This window comes from Emys orbicularis, chromosome 2 (genome assembly GCF_028017835.1).
Source record: "Emys orbicularis isolate rEmyOrb1 chromosome 2, rEmyOrb1.hap1, whole genome shotgun sequence".
NCBI classification, from domain to species: Eukaryota; Metazoa; Chordata; order Testudines; family Emydidae; genus Emys; species Emys orbicularis.
Window position 1 is genome coordinate 107,219,758 of NC_088684.1, and position 25,559 is coordinate 107,245,316.

Below are 25,559 nucleotides of genomic sequence, written 5' to 3' on the forward strand. Positions count from 1 at the left end.
TTTTATTGTTATACGTTCTTTGTTACTTAAAAACCTGCGTTAAACCAAAACTGGATTTTGGTTTAACGCAGCTTTTTAAGTAACAAAGAACGTATAACAATAAAACACTAAGAGTGAAAAACAGTCACAGACAGCAACAGTCCAGATTCCAGACTGAGGAGCTTTCAAAGTCAAATTGGTGACTGACTTTGAAAGCTCCTCAGTCTGGAATCTGGACTGTTGCTGTCTGTGACATCATACTATGCAATTCCAATTCCCCTAGCTGGATGCTGTGCTTTCGGAGCTCAGAAAAGCCCCTCCACTAACACCATCTCTCTCTCAGCCCCAGTCTCCTACCTTATGGTGAGATAGGAGCTCCTGCTGCAGGGTCCTGCAGTTGTGGTGTGAGCAGCGGGATTGTAGTGGCTCATAAGGTACTGCAGTGACTACAAAGGGACCCAGGGCCATTTTGTGACAGGCATCTTTCAATCCTGGTAACTCATGGGACCCTTCACCAGCGGGATAGGAGGCTTAATAAGTTGCAGCTACCCTGCTAAGTAGACATCAGACAAGCAGCATGTCTCATGGCAAGCGCTGGGGCCAAGGCACAGATCTGGAGGAGTATGAGTTCAGGTAAATGGACTCCATGTTCCTGCTTTCCTTCCAGCTTCTCTCTGCCTTTGTGATCTGCCTCAATTCTGTGTTTGAGAAATTTAAGATGGGAGGGGTGAGCAGGCCACTTTCTGACTCTCTGTCGCCCAGTCCACAAGCTCTACGCTGTAGTGACTCTAAGACAGATAGCTAGCCTGTTCCTCCTCCAGCAGGATCTCTGTTAGATGATTGGTGCCCTGTCCCCGTTCCCCAGTGTTGCAGTCAGCCACAATGTTGGGGAGGGTCCCAATCATCATAGTTTGAACTAGGGTTGCCACTAGGCTGGTTTCTAATGGATCTGGGTGGTTTTTGTACTGCCTTCCTGGTTAAAAGATTTAATGTGCCGTTTTTTCCCTACTTGGGATACATGAGAGCAGTGGTTCCCAAATGTTTTACTAACGTGACCCACCAACTGCAATTTGTCTTATTTTGAAACCCTAATCCTGCCCAAGTGCAGAGGGATTGGAGAATGAACCTGTCCCACATTCACCTGGCAGTGGTGGCTCCTGTCCTGTGGGGCTGGGCCTGGCTCTCCATGCCAGGCATTGCGATCTGGCATATGAGGTCACAGCAGCACTCAGATTTGGTGGCTGGGACAAACCTGAGTGGCACTGAGACTCCATGTGAAATGGTTCTTTCTCTCAAACATTTTAGTAATAATTAGCTATAGTTGGCAGTAGGACCGTTTTTGTTGGTGGGGTGGGTGGCCAGTGGATGAGTTTTCGGTGTCTTGGAGGTGGCAATCCTAGTCTGGAGGCATTCTTCCACTTTGATTTCCCTAGTACAGTGGTCCCCAATGCGGTGCCCGCGGGCGCCATGGCACCCACCGGGGCATTTATGTGCACCCGCCTAGTGCCCAACAGGGGAGACAAGCCGCGGCCCCGTGCCTGATGGGGACAGAGAACTTAGGCTGCGGGCACGGTGTTCTCTGTTCCCGGCAGGCACGGGGCCCGCCTAGTGCCCAGCAGGAGAGAGAAGCGGCGGCCCCGCGCCTGCCGGGGACAGAGAACTCCGGGGCTGCAGGCTGCGGGCGCCAGTGTTCTCGGTCCCTGGCAGGTGTGGGGCCGTGGCTTAAGCCGGAGAGAAGCCACAGCCCCATGCCTGCCGGGGACAGAGAACTCTGGGGCTGCAGGCTGTGGGCGCCGGTGTTCTCTGTCCCCGGCAGGCGCGGGGCCCACCTAGTGCCCAGCAGGGGAAAGAAGCCAGGGCCCCGCACCTGCTGGGGACAGAGTACTCCGGGGCTGCGGGCGCCGGTGTTCTCTGTCCTCGCGGCTTCTCTCCGGCTTCTCTCTTCTCACTGGATTCATATATTATGTAATATTAAATATGATGTTTTTCGTATTATTTAATGTACAAATACAAAATAAGCCTTGAAAAATTGTTGGTGCCCGCCACACTCTTCTGAAAACATGAATGTGCTACTGGCCACGAAAAGGTTGGGGACCACTGCCCTGGTACCTACCAAATTCATCTCAAAGCAGAGGCCAGGGGAACCAGTCTCTTGCCATCTGGCTGTCAGTCCCAGGGTACTGGAAAACCCAGAGGAAGAGGGTGAGTGTTCCTTAGAGATTGTGTCTTCAACACCACTGAGGAAGTGGCATCCTCCATCCTGGATTTCCCCCAGGATATCTCCCAAGAACAAAAGCCCCCTAAAAGAGGCTGTTTATGTGGGAAGAACCCTTTGGCTGTTTCTTTTCCCACAAGGATATCTAAGAAAGTGTCAATGAATCCTGGGATGTGCTAAATTCTCATCCTATCCTAATGGACCACCTGCTCAAGAAGCATAGGAAATCCCAAGTCTCTCATGAAAATAGACACTGAGTTAACTCCTCACTTGAGGATACCTGCTCTCACATAGAGGAGGGAATTTTCTCTGAAAGATCCTTTTGACAGGAAGCTGGAATCCAAAAGAAAGCATGAACTGAACACAATGACTATTTTGGTGGATTCAGCCAGAACGTTATGCTCTGAAAAGACTCCCTTCAACTTCAATGTTCTTTGGAGCAATTCCTATAGCAATTTAGCAGCAGGCTGTGGATCAGGATTCTCATTGGGTCACAAGTAGGTGAAGGAAGCCTGGTCTAGCCTCCACTTCATTTCCAATTACATGAATGATGTCCCCTTGAAAGTGGTCACCTGGATACTTATAAACAGGCTCAAGAGAGGAGAATCCTCTTAAGGTTACAGTTCCAGGAGATTCAGACCAAGCAGACGCTCATAGCTACTCCTGTTAAAGGTGAGAAGTTTTCTGGGGAACATCCTTTTGGAGCCCAAGAAGCTGATTATCTTTTCTGTGCCAGGATCACCCAGCCCCTCCGATTCCCATTTAAGTGTTGGTAGTGGTCATAGGCCCCAAGGTCCGACTGGGCAAGAGTCCTGAGGAATAGATCTGTGGCAGCAGGAGTGCACAATGCTGGTGAAGGAGAGTTTTTAATGTCAGGGAAGCAAGGCCCATCCCTGCTTCCAGTGAGAGGAAATCTCCATTTCCTATAAGCAGTGAGGGCAGATTACCAAAGATAGCTGGGTGCTATCTGTGATCTCATTCGGATATTTGTGGATTTATAGTCTTTTCCAAATTCCCACTGATTTTTGCCATCTCCCATCTCTTATCAGCCAGAGAAGCAAGAAACTGTGTGGCTGGACCTACAGCAGAACCATCTTCGGGTGCCAATCAAGGATTGCTTTGCAGGGATCTGTGCTCTGTTGTTTGTGATGACAAAAAGCTTGGGGGGAGGGTTATGATTTTCTGCATCCAGTCTTAAATTTGAAGAGGTTTAGTTCCATTGTAGAATACAGAAAAATCAATATGGATTCACCCTGGACAATTATACCTGTGGTGGGACCTGGAGAATTCCTAACATCCATAGCTCTAGCAGTCACCTTCCTGCATATTGCCATCTCTCTACCTGAATATGTCCACTGGGAAGCAAACATAGCCTGTTTGCCATTGGGACCTCGCTGTCATGTATATTTTGTACAAGATAGGTGATGGGCATGCTGCTAGCAGCTGAGATTCCTGTACCAGATGTAGACTGGCTACAGAGCCTCCTTCTCAGAGAAACATACCAGAGATGTGTCTTCCACAAGAAGATCATTTAATGAACTTCCAGGAATGGCTGATATGAGCTTCATTTAAATATGTTACACATGGTGTCTAGTAGCTGAACAGTATAATACAGTTTAGCACCAGGGTCTAGTCACCAGATTCATGAGAGTAGACAAGAATCTCTCTTCTAGGTCCACTGTTTGGATTCTAAAAATACTTTTGCATAAGCTCTTCATAAGTTTAGGGTCCTATTTGGGTGGGTGACTTTCAGTTGAGATCGCCATGTTGTTGGTCATTTCCGCTGTGTGGAGGATGAGAGAATTAGCAGTTCTTTTCTTATAGGTTCTTTCCTGATCTTACACCAGGTCAAAGTATCCATCTACTCGGTACCTAGTTTTCCTCCAAAGTTAACTCTAGTTTTCGTAGAGATCAGTCCACCGATCTCCCTTCGAGTTGTCCTCTTACCCCTCTTCTAAAGAGTTCTTAGAAAAATAATTTGAATGATTCAGACTATCACATATCTCCAAGAAATTCACTACTCCTTGATTGTGCTGTTCAAAATATATTTTTTTAAAGGGCGGGAGCTGGAGAGAGACCTTCCACTGAATCATAGTAAAGAGGCTGCCATTAAGAAAACCTATGTATTAGAATTACGTCCTTGCTCTATTTGTATTGTTATTGCCTGTACTGTAAATAAATACAGGATTTCACATTTCACTTAGACCAATCAGGCACATCTCATGAACACTAATAACTTTAAATGTGAACCGTAAAGCGTTTATAAAGTAATATAAGTGTTCAGGAATCCAAATAATGAACAGAATGGACAGCAGTTATAGATTTACAAATTACAAATATATCTACTTTTAACAGCATATTTGAAAACAGCACCACATCCGCTCAACTGCCACATCTTAGGTATTGTTCCTGATCTTTGTTTCCTATATACATTGCTTTAAGAATCTTCATATTTTATGTGCTATATACATTAGAAGTTGCTACTGGATTCATTTTAATTTGGACCAAATAAACTATACACAGAATTGAAATGTGCACTCTTTGGAGTATACTGAAGTGGATAAAAACTAAATATTCTTTGGAGACAATGTGTTTTTGCTCCTCAAGCTTAGAATCTGTTTTTCTGTTGTTTGAGTACATAAGTGCCAAATGTTTGAAGGAAGTTGATTCCAGGATTTAATTAATCAAGAATTATGTCCATATAATACTTAAAGGCTTAACCTAAATCTTCCAGCACAGTTCAGACTGCAAGGTTAGCCATACGTTATTTTTGAATTTGCTTTTTTTTTAAACGCACATACTAGAAACTGTTTCACCGGTATGCCATACATATCATAACCCATGCATGTCACAATCCCATCAAATCAAGATGATTGAAGAATTACTTATTTTTTTATGTTTAACTCCCTTCATGTTTATGACAAATCTGGTAGACTGCAAGCTAGCATTTCAGTTTTTCTAACCTATTAGACATAATAATGGTATGATTGGATTTGTGTCACACTGGTAATAGCATAAGCAATACTGAACATGTTTTTTCTTACGGTGGCTGCAACTGGAAATGTCAGTGAGGTTTAGAGCCATAGATTACTGCAGCTGTACCTCAGCAATAATTGGGTTTATTAAAGTGATACCAAAAGCATATATTGTTGTGATATCTCCTCCATCCATTAGATATTTTACCCCACTGTTTATTTGGTTGGCACCTATTGTGCAAATAGTAGCTTAGCCCAATTCTAGACAGTAAAATCCTACTTTAGCCTTAGGAAATAAGAGTCAATTTAAAATACTTCAGTTGTATAATGTGATTGGAAAATGAAAAGAACTGTGCAAGCTGTTCAGGTATACATCCCTCACATTTATGTTGTTCAGTGCCAACTTGGTGAGCAATCTTTCATCCCATAAAACCATCTTTAAAAGGCCAAAGCACACTCTTTATTGTGTTAGGCTTCATCATCACCTTCAGGGGCATCCATTTCCTCATAGCCCAGTTCAATTCTGAAACATTAGAAAAAGGATACCAGTCTCAGCCCGATAGGAATTATTCAGAACATTTTGCATTAGTGTGTCATATGGAGACATCCAAAATGCTGGCATCGAGGGGCTAGTTAAAAGAAAAATATGCAAAACCCATCTCTTTTAAAAGCCAGATGTTTGAGACATCCATGTGATCCTAATAAAATTGATGAAAGCCCCATTGGAGCCAATTTATTAATACAAGCTCAATATCATACCTAGAAGATTATTTTCTGATACCATATTTTAGTAGATTGTAGCATCAGTGCAGAGTTTTTGTAGGGTGTGATAGTTTAGTATAATCTTCTAGTACTATTTACTAATGTTCAATCTTCTGAAGCATCCGCTTTATTGAGCACCTAACTCATATTTATGCCTTTGAAAATCTCCCCCTAAAATAAACTCCTTCTCATATATTACACACATCTGTGGTGGTTTCCCACACATATTTTGCAAGTATCTACTCTATATGCCGGTTGGTTTTTGTCACTGAATGATATTTTAAGGTGGTGGGTCCCCCTAGAGAGGTGACCTGTCTTACTGTCATGTTATTTTTTGCCTTTCATAATCACTAATGGCTCTTATAGATTTTTTTTTTGCAACTACAGGAATTTAATTTCAAAATCACAAGCTGAGTACATTTGAACCATCATTGTGGTTTCTGTTTTGTAATCAATCTCAATTTTTTCCCTCAAGAATGAAAGTGATTCCTTCAGCCTGAGACCTTAGTGAATTTTATTTTGCGAGGATTAGGAGGTGGATAAAAAAGAAAGTGAGAGCTGGTGGGTATTAGATCAATACTGTGTAGGCATACAGTATGCATCATCTTTACATTTGTATCTCCATAAACACATCTCTTCCATTGAAGTGCATTTTATTTTCACTCTTCATTAAGAATGAGTGCCACTAATACCAAGAGAATGTGAATTTAGCATAATGTAAACATTGGGATAGTTGAGTGCATGGCTGATATTCAGAGTTAAAAATGTTAATGACCATGTTTACACGATGTTGACTCTTAGTTGTTTTATAAAAATCTGTAGTTCAAACATAGTAATATGACCAGCTCATTGAGAAGTTACCATGCATATGAAACTATGCTAAAGAAAGGGAAGTGTTGACAATAACTCAGTAAAGAAGAAAGTCATGTTTGTTTATTTATTGATTTATTGTTCGTGAGAGAGAAATCATAATCATATTTATTTGCAGAGATTTCCCTGGACTTGGAGATTTATTATTGGCGGTAATTACAACTGATGAAGGAAATAAGATCATTTTTTTACAATTAGTCTATATCACAATGCTTCATTAGTAGCAGTCATGTGACACTGAATGTAGTCTTACAGCTGCCACAAACCTCACCACCTTCCGTTCTAGTGCAAGGCACACTTTTTCAACTTTGCCTTCTCTAATATAAACATAGAAACATGTACATAAAAAAGAAAAACTCTCCCTATCAAAACAAAACACTCCACTGTACACACATTTCTGCCCGGGGGAGAGGATGAGAGAACAAACCACATGTGACAGATTAGTCACATTGCTTAATGCAGTACTGGAAGGCACTCAGATACTCCAGTGATGAATGCAGAATAAGACCCTATATAGAGTAAAATAGAATATAAGTTGCAGTGCTTCATCTGGTCCTATACAAAAGTTTTGCCATTATGAGAGATGAGTTACACTAGGAACCTAAGAGAGTGATGTATTTTAAAACTGACAAGAAATCAAAACAGATCTAGACTAAATAGGCGATACTTTATTATTGTAACATACACATAGTCTTTAATGGTCTATAACTGTCATTTGAGCAATAAATTAATAAATTAAACACCTAGAAGCAGAGAGAGAAAATAAATATGGGAATGTTCAAAGAAGGTGGGGGGAAAAACAAGTCCCAAAATATCACACCCATTCTTTTTTGTAGCAGCGAACTGTAAGATAAATAACGTAATCCTTTCAGAACAAACTACTGCATACAAGTGAAGCACCCTTTTCTCTGCTCTAGCATTTACTGCATTCCTATCAATAAAGGAGACTGCTTCATACAAGGTCAAACTTCTGGAAGCACCTTTTGCAATTTCCATTGAGATAGTCTGATGTCAGCAATCTATAGCTGAGTGAATTCTTATTAGGAATTCAGTACATTCTGAAGCAAGCAACTAAATGTTTAAAAGCTTGATCCTGTTGACCACATTAGCATCAGATGAAGAAAAGTATTTTTCATATTCAGGTTCCCTGCTGCCAATTTCTGTTTAATTCCTTCTCTCTCTACACACAATGAACTACCACCAAACCCATTTAAAGGAAAAATCATGGATCTTCCACCACAATGCAGCCTGGAGATTTTTTCAAAAAGAAAATGGTCATAGACAGGCATTAACTCCTAGGTCGCCCCCATCCCTCATAGCAATCTATGAGATTTAATGAACCACAGATTTTTTACATTTTGTTTATTTGACGTAGCATTTTATGAGGCAGAGTCTGGTAATTCACATTAATATTTTTTTAGTCATATTAACTTTCTTGCTTACATACAGAGCTTACAGTTAATAAATGCCTCTGATTTCCATAAAATATTCAGGGCAGGCCATTGTTACAATGACTTTCTTTTATCCCTACTGCTAAACTTCAATCAGTTTCAAATCTGAAATGCATTAAATGGCTGTGTATAATGTTATAATTTGTGCTACAATAATTTTTTTATAGTTAGTGTTGGTTAGGAAAGGAGCTTATACAAGAGGCATTAATTGCTGTGCTTAATTATTTAAAATATATAGATTTCTTACCAGTTATTTGAATGTGTAACTCATTTACCATTTAATATATCCATGTAATGTTCTTGTTTAGCAAAGTGTACAAAAGGATTCCAGTCAGGCTAAGCTGAAATACTGAACTGCATCGAACAGGAAAGGGTCTCGGCATTTCAGCTCTTCTGTTTTGCTCAGAAGTTCCAAATATGCAGTTCCTGTGGTTCTTTCTACAGGATAAAGGTGTCCCCATTTATTAAATGGCATATCTGCACAGGGTTATGAACATTGTTTAGACAGTGGAAAAATATCCTTGGTGAATTGTGTCTCTCAGAATATTTTGAGATATCTATAGTTTTTCTAGGACATTTGTTACTAATTTATCTACATTTTCCCTCTTTGGGGTTTAGTTGGCAGCCCAAAGCAGTTGGAGTGTCCCTGTAGGGGTAGTTGAGGGTTCCCCGTGTCACAGGTGAATCCTCAGGTGGTGCAAAGCCAGCATAGCCAGCAGAGTGCAAGGAGGGACAGGGTAGACTCTCTAACAGATCCTGGGCTACTGTGGTTGCTGGCTGCAGGCAGTGCGATTTAGAGCAGTCCTGAAGCTGCGTAAGTTTCACTGGTGTTCATTTCAGCTCCAACTGGCTGAGGATGGAGGTTGTGGAAAGATACATTCACACCCCTCCCCCCCCACCTTTGCTTCTCATCTGCACTGAGTGTACACTTGTCCTGCCTGAGGGTTGAGCCCCACTGAATTTTATGAAATATACATAACCAAGTGCAGTATCATTCTAATATCTGATATGTCCTTAATGGGAACTAGTCATTGTAGGGGGATAGACATGATCTAATGTGTCTTTTTCTTCAATAGCAGTGATCCTGGGTCCTATGCCAGTGGTTCTCAACCAGGGGTATGCCTACCTCTGGAGATCTTCCATGTGGTACATCAACTCATCTAGATATTTGCCTAGTTTTACAACAGGCAACATAAAAAGCATTAGCGAAGTCAGTACAAACTAAAATTTCATACAGACAATGGCCTGCTCTATATATTATATCAGTGTTTCTCAACCTGGGGGCTGCAATTCATTTTATTATTATATGATAAAAATGAGAAAGTAAGCAATTTTTCAGCAGTAGTGTGCTGTGACACTTTTGTATTTTTATCTCTGATTTTGTAAGCAAATAGATTTTAAGTGAGGTGAAACTTGGGGTAGGCAAGACAAATCAGGCTCCTGAAAGGGGTACAGTAGTCTGGAAAGGTTGAGAACCACTGTCCTATGGGTCTGGTTTTCAGATGTACTGAGTGCCACAACTCCTCCGAAGTTTTTACACTACCTTTTTTTTTTAATAAAATCTAAAATGTCCCTTTGTTGCAACGAGTCATACAGTTCCACTACTGGTAGCTATGGTGGTAATGCTACTATAGGCCAGTCATCAAGAGGTCTGGCAGCTTTGGATGGGATCAAGCCTATTCAATCCAGCAGATTCTTCAGCTCCTGGGGAGAATTACAACTTTCATAGATATGGTTCCCTTAGCCAGAAACAGAGTTCAAGTTGTGCCAGAACGCTCGGGAATGCCATTCCAGCACTTTTAATAGCATAGTGGTACTTGTGGTACCATCACTTACGAGTGTGTCAGAGGGTAGCTGCCTCTCTGAAGGGGTCAGAGGCCCAGCCTACCTCAGACAGGCTCCACAAGAGAGATTGGGACAGCTCAGGTTCACCTGGGAGTAGTTAAATCAGTTGAGTAACTGGCGGCATTTAATTAGGCAGGGAAGCACCTGAGCCTGATAAAAGGCTAAGGACCTCCATTAGAGAGAGAGAGAGAGACTTCAGAAGAGAAAGGAAGCTCCAGCAGATTGGAGCTCCCAGAGAGCCCGAACCAGACAAAAGCTGTGCTGTTAGAAGAGAGAGAGAGACACAGCGCACTTCACTTAAGTGGAAGCTGTGCTCCCAGTGTAAGGAGATGGAGGTAGATGGAATGTGAGCCAAACAGAAACTATGCTTCTAGGGCAGAGAACCTAAAGGGGGATCTTGGAAACAGAAAGCTCCCTGGTGAGCCTACCAGGGCAGGAAGCCTGGAAAAATGCTTCAAGGGAGCAGAGAACTCACAATGGGCTGAGAGGCCAGAGAGCCCTGTCTGATGTTTGGAACAGCCTTTTGAGACACCTTCACGGACCTGGACGTCAGAGGAAAACTCCATCCAGACAGCATCAGGAGTTCTGAGGCAACAGCAACCAGACAGAGCTCCTGGACAGAGGCAAATACTAAACCCAAGACAAATGACAGATAGACTGGGACTGACTGAGCCCCTCAACCAGGAAGCTGAGGTAGAAAGGTGTTGTGTATGTCTGTGTGAGGTTGTTCAGTTAAAGACTTTCTGGTAAATAAAGGAGACCCTCCATGGAGGGTGCTCTTTAATATCTGAAACTGGTCTGGGCTTGTTTACACTCCAGGTGAAGGGAGATCAAGGCAGGACTCTGTGGTGCTGTGATTGACCAGAGGGATGTGTGCTGGGGTGATCTCCCATACCTTCACAGAGTGATAGTGCCAGAAGAGTGTACTGGCACTTCTTTTTTTAGGACTGGAGCACTGGACAGGAACATGTACATCCTCTTTCTACGGCTAGGTCTACACTGCAGCGGGGGTCCGACCTAAGATACGCAACTTCAGCTACGTGAATACCGTAGCTGAAGTTGCGTATTTTAGGTCGGCTTACCTGGCGGTGAGGACGCGGGAAAGTCGACCGCTGCCGCCGACTCCGCTGCCGCCTCTTGCCGAGGTGGATTTCCGGAGTCGACGGCAGAGCGATCAGGGATCGATTTTACCGCGTCTTCACTAGACGCGGTAAGTCGATCCCCGATAGACCGATTGCTACCCGCCGGATCGGCGGGTAGTGAAGACAAAGCCTACATCTTCTGTTGGCTCAGTGGAAGCTGAGGGACAGTGACTTACAAGCAAGGATCCTTGTGTCTGCAGAGGCCAGACAATGTGTGTTTTGGTTGGAAGACTGTGTGCCAGAAGAGAGGGATGTTATTGCAGGACCTGTAAGGAATAATGTTTACACTAAATACCAGCCTCTGAGATGGGGAGTGACTTTGTAGTTCAAGAAACCTGGTCCAAGCAAGTGAAGTTACTTCATCAGTCTACTTAAGGGACAGCCCTTCAGGAAAGCTCTGAGCTGAGAGGGTCACCCAACTGGCCTTCAAGAAACAGATATTATATTTCCCAATTCATCTAGACAACATGACTGTAGTCTCTTACATCAACAAGCAAAGGAGCACCAGGAGCACAAGGCTAGCTCAAGAAGCAGCAGCACTAAAGAACTGGGTGAAACAGCACCCTCTGCTAATTAAGATCAGTCGCTTAACTGCTAAGCTAACCTAGCAGATGTTATATGGGAATGGGAGCTCAGGCTAGCAATTTTTGTTGGTGTGGAAATTATGGGTCACTCTATATGAATCTAGAAGACCCACCTGAGGTATTATGTCTAAGTTGTACTTTCAGAGATGAATCAATTTAGTTTGGAAGTACCTGCTAAGGAAGCTGTCGCCTGGGGTTAGAAGGTGGATTGCAAGACCAGAGAGCTAAACACAAATTCTTTGGCGGCAGAGCTGCTTGTATCTAGGCAATGAGATGGAGCAGCCCTTTCCAGCTGGTGATCCCCATACGCAGAAAATTTCTTTTTCACTCTCTATGGTTTCCTTTTTATATTATACTCTCTCCACATGCCGTGCTATCACAGTGGAGATCAACAGAGACACTTGCACAGAAGCCCAGTTGGTATAAATAAGACTGCTGAAACGATGTTCTCTGTGAGGGCCCTACTGCTTTGAAATTTGCTCCTTGCCACACCTTCGTCCAAAAAGGGTCTGAATCTGATGACCTTCAGGGCATGCTGCAAAGCTCGTCTTACACCCCCCCCCCCCACGCCCCGGCACTTGACAATGGTGACAGCTCTCCTGTGTACAGTGCTATGGAATCCCTCCTAGCCAGAGACTCCAAATCCTTTTACCTGTAAAGGGTTAAGAAGCTCGGGTAACCTGGCTGACACCTGACCCCAAGGACCAATAAGGGGACAAGATACTTTCAAATCTTGGGGGGGGGAAGGCTTTTGTGTGTGCTCTTTGTTTGAAGGGGTGGTTCACTCTTGGGACTGAGAGGGACCAGACATCAATCCAGGTTCTCCCCATCTTTCTAAACAAGTCTCTCTTATTTCAAAATTGTAAGTAAAAGCCAGGCAAGGCGTCTTAGATTTACTTTGTTTTTCTCAACTTGTAAATGTACCTTTTACTAGAGTGCTTATCTTTGTTTGCTATATTTTGAACCTAAGACAGAGGGGATTCCTCTAAGCTCTTTAAGTTTGATTACCCTGTAAAGTTATTTTCCATACTGATTTTACAGAGATGATTTTTACCTTTTTCTTTAATTAAAAGCCTTCTTTTTAAGAACCTGATTGATTTCTCCTTGTTTTAAGATCCAAAGGGGGTTTGGATCTGTATTCACCAGGAGTTGGTGAAAGGAAGGAGGGGGGAAGGGTCAATTTCTCCTTATTTAAGATCCAAGGAGTTTGGATCTGTATTCACCAGGGAATTGGTGAAGGTCTCTCAAGGCTACCCAGGAAAGGGAATTAGCTTTGGGATGGTGGCAGCGGACCAGAACTAAGCTGGTAGTTAAGCTTAGAAGTCTTCATGCAGGCCCCTACATTTGTACCCTAAAGTTCAAAGTAGGGATACAGCCTTGACAGATGACCTTCAGGGCATGCTGCAAAGCTCGTCTTACACCCCCCCCCCCCCACGCCCCGGCACTTGACAATGGAGCTGAATAGTAAGGGTGGTGACTTGTTGGAGAAGAAGGGTGGTTTTAGCTTTTTATTTACTTGGGTTGCTGGTTACGGGCCATATTGAATGGCATTGCTGCACTTGAGTTAGGTTGGAATGTTGTTTTGCATAGGGGCACTTTTAGGTTGTGTCAAAGGTGCCTTTAGTGTATCAATAGGCAGCCTTCTGTAGAGTGTATGTGCACATCTAAAACTTTTATTCTCTAACACTTTCATTTTCCTTTCTAACTGATATTTGTACCTGACATACTCCACTGGTTTTGGTTTTTTTTATTTATTGGTTGGTGATGTAGGTACCTATACACACTTTACATTTCTCCAGTAGATCTATTGGATTTCACTCAATATTTATTGATGTATTCTCTTAACTTAGTGTGCCCTACTTTATTCTTGCCTAGTTAAAATCTCTCATTACTACAAGCATGCTCTTTACACACGTTTTTGATTTCAATCCATTATCACAGCACCTCTGTACTTGTGCTCCACTGGTGCACATGCTGCTACTACATGATCAGGGGAAATTCTTCCTACATGTGATATCAATGCTCAGTGCTGGTACAATCAGCACTTGGGTATGTCAGAAATGGATATCTATCAGTCTTGCGTACCTCATCAGAAAGTTGCAGAGCAAACCTTTCCCCATTGTTTTTTAGTGCTGGTACCCATCATTCTTCAAGTGTTTGCTCATGTCCATTCTATGCTAGGTGTGTGTGCACCGTTGCCGGAGTTTTTTCCCTTAGTGGTATCTCTTGGGCCGGCTCTAGCACCCTGTGGAGCTGCACACATATGCACCGGTATAAGGGGTGCCACCAGCCCGTACCCTCTCAGTTCCTTCGTACCGCCTGGGATTGTTGCTGGAATGACCCTTTCTTGCTCTGACAAATCTGTCGGGACTTCAGACCACGAAGCCACCACGGTATCAGCGGACTGACGGTGCCATCAACTCTGGAGCCTCTCTCTTCTTGTCCCTCCAACCCCAATGGGGCACCTACCAGCTTCGGCGTCTGGAAGCAGGAGGGAACAAGGGGCATCAGGTGCCTTCCCGGCACCAGGCCCCCTGGCATCATCCAGGGGCAAGCCCCACATGATCCCAGCATCCCAATCCCTGGCACGCCACTGTTCCCCATAATTCTGGCACCATATAGAGGTGGAAGCAGGTACCGCTCCACCATGGTTACCAAGAGAGGAATCCTCTTCGGAGTCGGAAGGGGAACCCTATGTACCACCAAAAGCCCACCATCAGTACCCAGCCTACGCCCCCCCGAGCTTCAGTGCCGGTCCCCCAGCAGGTACCTGGCCAGCGGGTCACTGGACAATGCAATGGCCCTACTGGAATCCCTGGGGGTTTCTCCCAGTACCGGGGCCTTCCTCCCACTTGGTGGTCTCTGAGAAACGGGCTACTGCTCCTTCCTGCTCAGCACTGGATCCCATCTCTGGTACCGACCCCAGTGTCTCTAGGGAACGTAGTCGAGGAAAAGGAAGGAACCCCTCCTCTGGTGCAAGCCTCCTCCTCATCCTCCCCAGATGAGGCTGTTGCGGGTCCCAGCCTAGGATGATTTCAGGGCCCATCAGGACCTTCTGAAGCAGATTGCTTCAAACCTGGGCTTGGAGATCGAGGAGCTCAAAGAGACATCATACAGCCTTATTGATACCTTGGCTGCAGCAGCTCCATCCAAGGTGGCCCTGCTCATCAATGAGGTGGTGATGGGGCCAGTCAAGGCCCTATGGCAAACCTCTTCTTCTCTGATCCCCACTTCAAAGAGGGCAGAGAAAGTATTATGTGCCAGCCAAGTGGATTTGATTACCTGTACTCGCTCCCCTACCCCACCCTGGGGGTCCCTGGTGGTGTCTGCAGTGAACTTCAAGCCCCAGCAGCCTCTCTTTCTGTGCAGACACTCCAGGCGTCTCATTGCCTGGGAGCCTGGAACGTATTGGCGGATTACCTCAGCAGGTCCTTCTCCTCTCACCATGAGTTGTCTCTTCACCTGGAGGTTGTCAGTGTCATCTTCCAAAAGTGGGGCCTCCCTAGGTGGACCTGTTTGCCACCAGGCAGAACAGAAAATGCCTTTAGTTCTGTTTACTGCTTGGGCACAGCCTGGGCTCCCTCTCCGATGCCTTCCTGCTCTTGTGGGCAGACCACCTACCAAGGGCGCCAGAGCCCTACCAAAAGTGTGGGGGCTGGGCCCCCCCCGCCTCCCCAGGCCCTGGCCAAGCTGGAAGCCAGAGCAGGGCCGGGGAAGGGCCTGAAAGCAGTCGTCTACCCAACCTCCCCTTAGCTCCCCCCCCCAGGGCAGGTGGAGGGACCCAAGACCCCCACAGCTGCGCATGCAACTCTCCCCGACCCGGCTCCGGCTGTGGGAGGGGGGGCCTCAGAGCCGCAGCCCAGCCATGGTAAGAGCCATGCGGGCTGTGGTGGACCTTCCACCTGCCCTGGGTGGAGGGCCCGAGCAGCCCCTGGCCTGTGTCCCTGCCCCCCGGGCACTCTGCCCAGGGCAGGTGGAGGGTCTGTGCTCCTCACAGCTGACCGCACAGCTCTTACCGTGGCTGGGCTGCGGCTCTGAGGCTTCTCCCCCTCCCCACCTGGCTGGAGCTGGGTCGGGGAGAGGCACGTGCGCAGCTGTGGGGAGTCTGCGCGGAGTTGTGGACCCTCCACCTGCCCTTGGCCAGACAGGAACACAGGCCGGGGGCTTCTCTCAGCCCTCCTGTACCCCAGGCAGGTGGAGGGTCATCCATAGCTCCCCACAACTGCCTGAGTTCCCCGGCTGGACTTTATGCTGGCCTACCCCGGGGCCTTGGGGAGAAGAGGGGGAGAGGAAGGGGAAGGGGTCCGCCCCTGCGAAAAGTAGACGAGCTAGGCCCCCTACTTTCTAAAAGTGGGAGGACCCTGGCCCTCCCTCCCCCGATTCCAATGCCACTGCTGCCTACTGTATGCCTTTCCTCCGATCCTCTTGTTTCACAAGGTTCTTCTGAAAATCAAATGGGACAAGGCAAGAATTAACCTGATAGCACCAGCATGACCATGCCAGCATTGATTTGGCACAATTCTGGACCTCTCGGTGGCAGCTCCACTCCGCCCAGACTTGATTTCACAAGACCACAGCCGGTTGTTTCACCCAAACCTTGCCTCCCTGCACCTAACTGCATGGATGCTGCATAGCTGAACCCTGAAGAACAGGCCTGCTTGGAACAGGTTCGACAAGTCTTTCTAGGTAGTAGAAAGCCTTCCACCAGGGCTACCTACTTGGTGGGCTCCGAACGGGATCTCTCTCGATCTCTATCTTCTCTTCAGTCTATCTTGGACTGTTTGCTCCACCTAAAGCACCAGGGTCTGGCACTCTCATCTATTAAGGTTCATTTGGTAGCCATCTCAGCCTTCCACTCTCCAGAGAATGGCAGATCAGTGTTCTCCCATGAAATGACAGCCCAGTTTCTCAAGGTGTTGGAAAGACTATTCTCAGGTTCGCAAACCGACTCACCCCCCCATGGGACTTAAACCTGGTCCTGTTGAGACTTATGGGCCCTCCTTCAAGCTGTTAGCATCATGCTTCCTACTACTTCTCTCCTGGAAGGTTGCCTTCCTGGTGGCGATCACCTTGGCCAGAAGGGTCACTCAGATCAAGGCCCTTATGTCAGAATCACCTTACACATTGTTCTCCAAGGACAAGGTTCAACTGCGCCCCCATTCAGCTTCCTGCCAAGGGTGAGGGCACAATTCCACAACAATAAGGTGTCTTCTTCCCAAAAGCTCTTAGGAACGACGGCTTCATATGTTGGACATTAGGCGGGCCCTTGCCTTTTGTATTGAGAGGACTAAGCCCTTCCGGAAATCCACACAGCTCTTTGTAGCAATAGCGGAAACGATGTGAGGGCTACTTGTGTCAACCCAAAAAATTTCTCGTCCTGGATAACTGCCTGTATTCAGGCTTGCTATGAGCAGGCGACCATCCTACCTCCAGCCATCGTGACCTCTCATTCCACAAGAGCCCAGGCTCCATCAGCAGCATTCCTCGCACAGGTACCAATTCAGGACAGCTGGAGAGCCCCCAACCTGGTTGTTAGTTCATACCTTCACGTCCCACTACACCATCACCCAACAGGCCCAAGATAGGGGCGACGGATTCTTCCTAAAAGTGGGGGGGGGCACAAGGTCTCTCGGGCCCCTTCACCTGCCCGGGGTGGGGAGGCCCAAGAGCAGCTCCCGGCCGGTGTCTCCACCCCCCAGGCCTACCACCCAGGGCAGGTGGAGGGTCCATAGCTTTCCACAGTTGCCCATGAGGATATTACCCTGACCCGGCTCCGGCTTCCAGCCTAGCCTGGAGGTGGGTCCTCAGAGGCTGAAGATCCACAGCTGGGCCATGGTAAGAGCTGCCTGAGCAGCTGTGGGGAGTCACGGACCCTATACCTGCCCTGGATGGGGGGCCTGAGTGGTGGGGACACAGGCTGGGGGCTGCTCTCGTCCCCCCTGCCCTGGGCAGGTGGAGGGCCTGCAGCTCCCCATAGCTCCCCGGGCCAGGTTCCAGCTTTGGGGAGGAAGAGGAGGCACTGGGGGCCAGGCCCATGATGAAAAGTGGATGAGCCAGGCCCGTCCACTTTCAAAAGTGGGAGGGCCATGGTCCCCTGGCCCCCCCACCCATTCTGGCGCCCCTGGCCCAAGACGATGCCAATTTTGGGAGAAGAGTGTTGCAGTCAGCACATTCATGAACTTTGAGCTGGCATAGGGCCATTGGTGCTTCTTATATCGGTGCATACACATGCGGCTCCAGAGGGTGCCAGAGCCAGCCCAACAGATACCACTAAGGGAAAAATCTCTGGCAACAGTGCGTGTGGCACGCACACACCTAGCACGGAATGGACATGAGCAACACATCTCGAAGAACAACAGTTATGAAAGGTAAGTAACTGCTTTTTCTGTTTTTAAACCCTTATTACTCTTTGAGGCTACAAACTATACCTGTCATTCTAGTTTTTCCTTCCCAGTTTTCTGGTACAAAAAATGTGCCTGGCTAAGGCATTTGGAAGTTTCTTGCAGAGTACAATAACAAATGAATCAAATAAAATGAAGACTAGTGTAAAACGGATGTGAACTAGAATGAGGTTGGGAATCGACTATCTGCTTAAACAACAAGGAGTCTGGTGGCACCTTAAAGACTAACAGATTTATTTGGGCATAAGCTTTCGTGGGTAAAACCTCACTTCTTCAGATGCATAGAGTGAAAGTTACAGATGCAGGCATTATATACTGACACATGGAGAGCAGGGAGTTACTTCGCAAGTGGAGAACCTGTGTTGACAGGGCCAATTCAATCAGGGTGGATGTAGTCCACTCCCAATAATAGATGAGGAGGTGTCAATTCCAGGAGAGGAAAAGCTGCTATCTGCTTGTGGACCTATTAGTCTTGCCGACCTAAAACAACCTTCTCCACGGTCCTGGGCAGGCTCTCTCAGTGCCTTTGCAAAACAGAACTGTAGAGTTTCTTCTATTGTTCAGGCTATGAACGGGGAACTGCAGTTGATTCCCCTGGTTATCTTTGTAAATTCTAAATTGTAATATCACAGCTGCAATAACTCACCACATTTAGTTTTTCTTCTGAGCTTGTGATGTTTTTCTTAGCACTGGAAATTTTATTAGCTCATTTATCATGAGCTAATATCATAATTTTGAATCTATATGCATAGTCTATTGTTTATATGTAATGTGATAGCTCTGTGTTGTGAAGATCAGGTTCACATCTGAGCTTCCCCAGAGTTGAGGGGAGTTCAGATGCAGGGTGTTTGTTCAGATCTCTCTCTCTCTCTCTTTATCCTTCCTCCCCTACATAATGTAGCGTGTGTTTAACTGTAATTAGAAACAAAGGAAACAAAATTGAACATAATGAGACATTTAAAATCCATTAAAAGGTCTGCACTGGAAATGGTATGTGAGCTTTGAAAGCTATTCTTAGAAGCAGAATTTAGGTGCAGTTCAGTTGTTGTTCCACACAGTGTCACAATTGGTCTTTACGTCTACTCAGTATTTCTTTCTGGTTGTAGATGAAGGTATTTACAAAGCTGGTGAAAAACGGTCTGAAACGTGGGGGGCAGCGGAAATCCAGGAAGATGAAGACACTCAAGTAGAGGTTCCAGTAGATCAGGTAATCTTTAAGCTTTGAACAAATGACTAATGTGGAAAACAAATCTTGTGTTTTTCTTTTGCCGCTTCCCTTGATGCCTGCTGCATTTTTTTTACAGGGTTCATTTGTAACGTTCATTGGTACAGCATTGTATACAAGGTTGCACTGCTTTTGAATACATTCCCTTTTCTTGAATGCTTTTTGAGTCCCAGTTATTTGTTCCTGTCAAGAGATGAGCCTCTCCAGCATGTTCCCTTGTGGCCCTGCCTGCACATGTTCTTTTAACCAATTACCAGACTTAGGTTAGACCTCTTTGTGGGGTCTGATTTATTAAATCTTTCTGTAAAAGGTGACTTACTTTGTTAGTTACCCAGGTCACCCCACTCTGGGTCCCTATAGGAGTCCAAGTCAGCTCTTCATCATGGTTCAGGAGACAACCCCACCCCTGACTGTCTTCTCTATCAATAACCCCCAGGTCTCTTTTATTCATATATATAAAAATAGGCCCTTTAAAACCTTAATGGGCCAAATCACATGGTGGGATGGGTTGACCACTAGGCACCACTGCCCTTAAGAGGGCACACGACCCCATCATAGTTTCCTTTGTGTCAGTGCAAAGTCCTTGCACTCCCAAAATCTACTCAAATACCCCCTGAGTCTTCAGACGATGTTTACTGTAAAAAGAAGCCCCTGTCCTGAGGTGAAGTGTCACAGTATTGTTTCCAGAAACTGTGCCCCCAATCCCCTTATTTGCGCCTTGTCTACATTTGAAAGGGTTTGCCAGTAGAGCTGTACTGGTAGAGTTTTACAAGCAACCCCACTAGTGGAGAAGCAGCTGATACTGGAAAGGGGTTCTTTCGCTGGCATAGCTTAAACTAGTTCCCAAAGGGAATAAGCTGTACCAGCAAAAAAGAGTTTTAAAGTGTAGACCATCCCTCAAGATGCCTAGAAAACTTCAGTAGTTTACTAAGACTGAGGAAGGGTGAATAAAGGGGATCTGCTGGTCTCCACCCACCCACCCTGGAAAGCTTCTTGGGAAGTACCTGCCATTTAATACCATCTGGTACATTTCAAAAGACAAAACAATCACTCCTGTGTAATATTTTGACATTCAACTTTTTTTTAACTGTAATTTATGTCTCCCTTGCATTTGTTCTTCCTCCTTTCCCTTCCTTAGCCCTACTTTTCTTTCTCTTGCATGTCTTGGGTATCCTTTTTCTCTTCCTTCATCTTCTTCATTTTTCCCTGCATTGTGTTCTCTTCCTCATGTTTTCAGTCTCTCTCCCCTCCCCCTTTCTTAAGTCCTCAACTCTCCCACTATTACTCTCTTAATATAACACTTCAATCCTTCCCTACTCCCAAATCTATTCCTCTGGCTCACCCACAAAAACGACAGAGGTTGTTCTACGTTACAGCGATCTTGATTAAGACACCTATGGGCCACTAGCCTAGACTGTCCAGACCACAGTATGTTCTAGCCATAACGCTTTTCGCCATATTGCTGAAGAAAGGCAGAATTGGGCTGTTCCAGCCTTATGCCAGCAGGTGGAGCCCTGCTCTGTCAGAAGGATTCCTTAGTGCATAGGTCCACCTGGGTTCTGGTCCCTCTGTACCAGCGGAGCAGTGTAAAGGGGCTAGACCACTGCCCAGAATCAGGGCCAGGATTCTTGCAGTCTTGTACCACATTAGATTGCCTCTGAATGGCAAAATAGGCTCGTGTCTATTTGATTTTGATAAATCTGTACGCACAGTGCTGGAACTGAAGTGGCTAACATGATATTTAGTTGTCCCACTGTTTCCTCAGTAGAGTTGTATGAAATTGGCAGAGCTTGTTATGTTTATAGGCACTATTTCCTTTTACCTAGTTTGGAAAAGAGAGGTATCCACCTCACTGTGTTTTTTTAAAAGTAAAATTTTATGTCTTGAGCCAGCTCTTCAATTAAGTAGATCTTTATGTCCCTGAGGTAGAGAATAGACCTGGCCAAACTCTTTGCTGCAAACATATCCCTTTCCTGTTTATGAATTGCTCATGAGCCAATCCTGATTTACTTCTCATGTATATATAAGTATTTGCCAAAAGTGTGGACAAATAGTTTTTAGTAGCGCTGTCAAGCGATTAAAAAAATTAATCGCAATTAATCACGCTGTTAAACAATAGAATACTATTTATATAAATATTAGGATGTTTTCCACATTTTCAAATATATTGATTTCAATTACAACACAGAATACAAAGTGTACAGTGCTCACTTTATATTTATTTTTATTATAAATATTTGTACAGTAAATAAAAGAAATAGTATTTGTCAGTTCCCCTAATACAAGTACTATAGTGAATCTCTTTATCATAAAAGTTGAACTTACAAATGTAGAATTACATACAAAAAAACATGCATTCAAAAATAAAACAATGTAAAACTTTAGAGCCCACAAGTCCACTCAGTCCTACTTTTTGTTCAGCCAATCACTGAGACAAACAAGTTTGTTTACATTTACAGGAGATAATGCTGCCCACTTATGGTTTACAATGTCACCTGAAAATGAAAACAGGCATTCTCATGGCACTGTTGTAGCCGGCGTCGCAAGATATTTACGTGCCAGATGCGCTAAAGATTCATATGTCCCCTCATGCTTCAACCACCATTTCAGAGGACATGCATTCATGCTGATGATGGGTTCTGCTTGATAATGATCCAAAGCAGTGCAGACTGACGCATGTTCATTTTCATCGTTTGAGTCAGATGTCACTGGCAGAAGATTGATTTTCTTTTTTGGTAGTTCGGGTTCTGTAGTTTCCGCATCGGAGTGTTGCTCTTTTAAGACTTCTGAAAGCATGCTCCACACCCCGTCCCGATCAGATTTTGGAAGGCACTTCAGATTCTAAAATCTTGGGTCGAGTGCTGTAGCTATTTTAGAAATCTCACATTGGTACCTTCTTTGTGCTTTTATCAAATTTTCAGTGAAAGTGTTCTGAAAACGAACACCACGTGTTTTGGGTCATCATCCAAGACTGCTATAACATGAAATATATGGCAGAATATGGGTAAAACAGAGCAGGGGACATACTATTCTCCCCCAAGAAGTTCAGTCACAAATTTAATTAACGCATTATTTTTTTTAATGAGCGTCATCAGCATGGAAGCATGTTCTCTGGAATGGTGGACAAAGCATGAAGGGGCATACGAATGTTTAGAATATCTGGCACGTAAATACCTTGCAATTCCAGCTACAAAAGTGCCATGCAAACGTCTGTTCTCACTTTCAGGTGACGTAAATAAGAAGCGGGCAGCATTATCTCCCGTAAATGTAAACAAACTTGTTTCTTTTAGCGATTGGCTGAACAAGAAGTAGGACTGAGTGGACCTGTAGGTTCTGAAGTTTTACATGGTTTTGGTTTTGAGTGCAGTTATGTTAAAAAATGTACATTAGTAAGTTGCGCTTTCACGATAAAGAGATTGTACTATGGTACTGGTATGAGGTGAATTAAAAAATACAGTTTCTTTTGTTTATCATTTGTACAGTGCAAATATTTGTAATAAAAATAATATAAAGTGAGTACTGCACATTTTGTATCTATGTTGTAATTGAAATCAATATATTTGAAAATGTAGAAAAACGTCCAAAATATTTAATAAATTTCAATTGGTATTCTATTGTTTAACAATGCGATTAAAACTGCGATTAATCACGAATAATTTTTTTTAGTTAATCATGTGAGTTAACCGCGATTAATCAACAGCTGTAGTTTTTAGCATAAGGGACTGTTTGTCTTTGATATGTTTGCCCCCCTTTGATTAGCCACCTAACATAGTATTACTAATCTTTGCTGGAGAATAATGAATAACATTGACGTGGTAGGAGTTTCAGACTAACAATTATCTCTGCATGTTTTGGGAGTCAACCATTTTTAATAATATCTGATTGTCATTTCAATGCCCAAGAATAATGATTAGTATGAACCTACAAACAGTAGTGGAGTGAAATCAAACCACTTATTAACACATATTTGTGAATCTTTATTGTTATCATTATGTAACCAGCTCTGCCAGAAAGCCTGGTCTGGTTGTCCTTTTTTGTGCTTACTTATCTAGAGGCTAATTTTCTAAATTTTGTTTGACTCAGATAAAAGAACACTAGGCCTTTTGATTAATTCTCAAACACAGTGTACAAAAAGGTAAAGGTGTTCTGGGGAAGATAAATGGAGGATTTATGTTATACAGTGTAGTAATTTCAGTATAGGCATTGCTAGTATACCAAAATACCTAGCTGCCACCGAAAATACTAAGAACAGCATCGTTTCTATCAGAAAAAGGACCAGACTCGCCACACCTCCTTTGTTTTGTGCTGCTTTTGTAAGTGGGGTCACTCCTGGTGATTTTCTGGTGGAAGCATTGCTGGACTATCCTGCTGCCATTGTTACTGAGGAAAGGTCTCTGAGAGGCATGAATTCTATATTATGCTCTAAAAGTAGCAAGAGTTTGCTTCATCCTGCTGTCTGATGTTCCACAGCCAAGGTCCTTCCACTGAAAATACCCTGCCACAGCCTCGAGAGTTTCACCTGGGCCACCATCAGCCTCCCTGTTAGTTGTATCTATCATTGTTGAGAGAGAAGCAGCCTTTGTGATAGTTAGGCCTCTGTGGATACTACTGTTAGGATAGAACAACACCTCATGTCCCGTCTAGTTCATCTGTGTTTCTTGTGGCAGCCTGAATTATCCTGTCTTGGTCTTGGCTTGCTAATAGTAAATTAGTGAGATCATCATTCCATTTACTGACTTCCACAGAGGCTTCCTATGGGCATTTTGGAGTGTTTGACAGCAATGCATTCAGTCATCAGGAACTGTCTTGTTCTAATGTTCATGTTGAATTTATTGCTTGTGAAAGGTGCCAACTTGACAGCACTGAAGATTGAAGTCTTACTTATCCCCTATACTGGTACAGCACAAGCAGCAGCTCTGCAAGCTTTTGCATACAGTCCTGCCAGTGTGCCTCAGCACAACCTGATGGGGCCCTTCTTTAGGGATGAGAGAATAGTTTATTCTCCATTGCCAGTTTAGCACTTGGTCTGTCTGCTGAGGTTGCCAACAAGTGTTAATCATGCTGATGACTTTTGTAACACAAGGAACCTGTTTGAGACCTTTGCAAAGGTCACCGTACAGCCATCAGATGCTAACACCTTTCAGTCACTACTAACTTGGGCTGGAAATTGGCATCACATTTGATAACTAGTATCCTTTCCACCATTCCCTTCCCCCACGCACATACACCACCCATGAAGAATCTTCTGATTCCATACTTTCCAAGGAAAAAGCCCAAAATTCACACTCCCCACTCTTCGTCTCTGATCAAACATCAGTGGATGTATTTGTAACTTTAAAACAATATGTATATTCTCTTAGGGCCCAATATTGCAAGGGACTAGGTACATCTCAGACTCCAATGCTCCCAAACCAAGGCATTCAGCACCACTTGGAAGCACTCATCACCTTGCAGTGTTAGACCCTTATTGATCATCTTTAACAGTTTTAAACTTTGCGCTGGAAAGCTTTTCTGTTCACCTTGGCTGCTGCACTGTTGCCTTATGTACCAGGAATATGGGACAAAACGCACCACTACTGTCCTTTATGCGTGGGACGCTACTATATATGCACCAACTTTTCATTAGAATGCTGGCACTTCAGATAACGCCATCATGTTCTTCAGCCACCAGAAATGAAGTGGTTAAGATGCTGTTTACTTGAGCCTTCTTCTCTGTTTTACCATTTATAGCATACAGTTGAACAAATGCCAGATTAGCCATTGACTAAATGTCGTGTGAGATCAGCTAGATGCACGCTTATATACTGTGCTGCAAAATGTTGACTTCCAGCTGAGTGCATTAAAATGGCTGCCTTTATTTTATTGTAGGCTAGATGCCAGTGGTAATTGAAAATCAAGTAGGAAAAAACAGTGTTTCCCTTAAACGGCACATCTCCTCTGTTTTACATTCAAAACCAAGAGTGGAAGTTCCAAATAAAAAATGCACGGTGGCTTTGTGTGGAATACAGGCGTTCTCCAGCTTCACACTTCTCCGTTTGCATCACTGTGCCAATGTCAGTGGGAGTTGGGGACATGCTATGAAATCAGTTGGACAAAGGGGTGGGAAAAAC

At 44.5% G+C, this 25,559-nt stretch overlaps 1 protein-coding gene across 1 annotated transcript in view; it reads left to right on the forward strand.

The window, feature by feature from the left end:
- DCDC2 (doublecortin domain containing 2) overlaps positions 1-25,559 on the forward strand; it is a 108,671-nt gene that overhangs the window by 68,484 nt on the left and 14,628 nt on the right. The window contains exon 8 of the mRNA XM_065399722.1: positions 19,331-19,431. Coding sequence (XP_065255794.1) covers positions 19,331-19,431 — 101 coding nt within the window. The remainder of the gene's footprint in view (positions 1-19,330; positions 19,432-25,559) is intronic.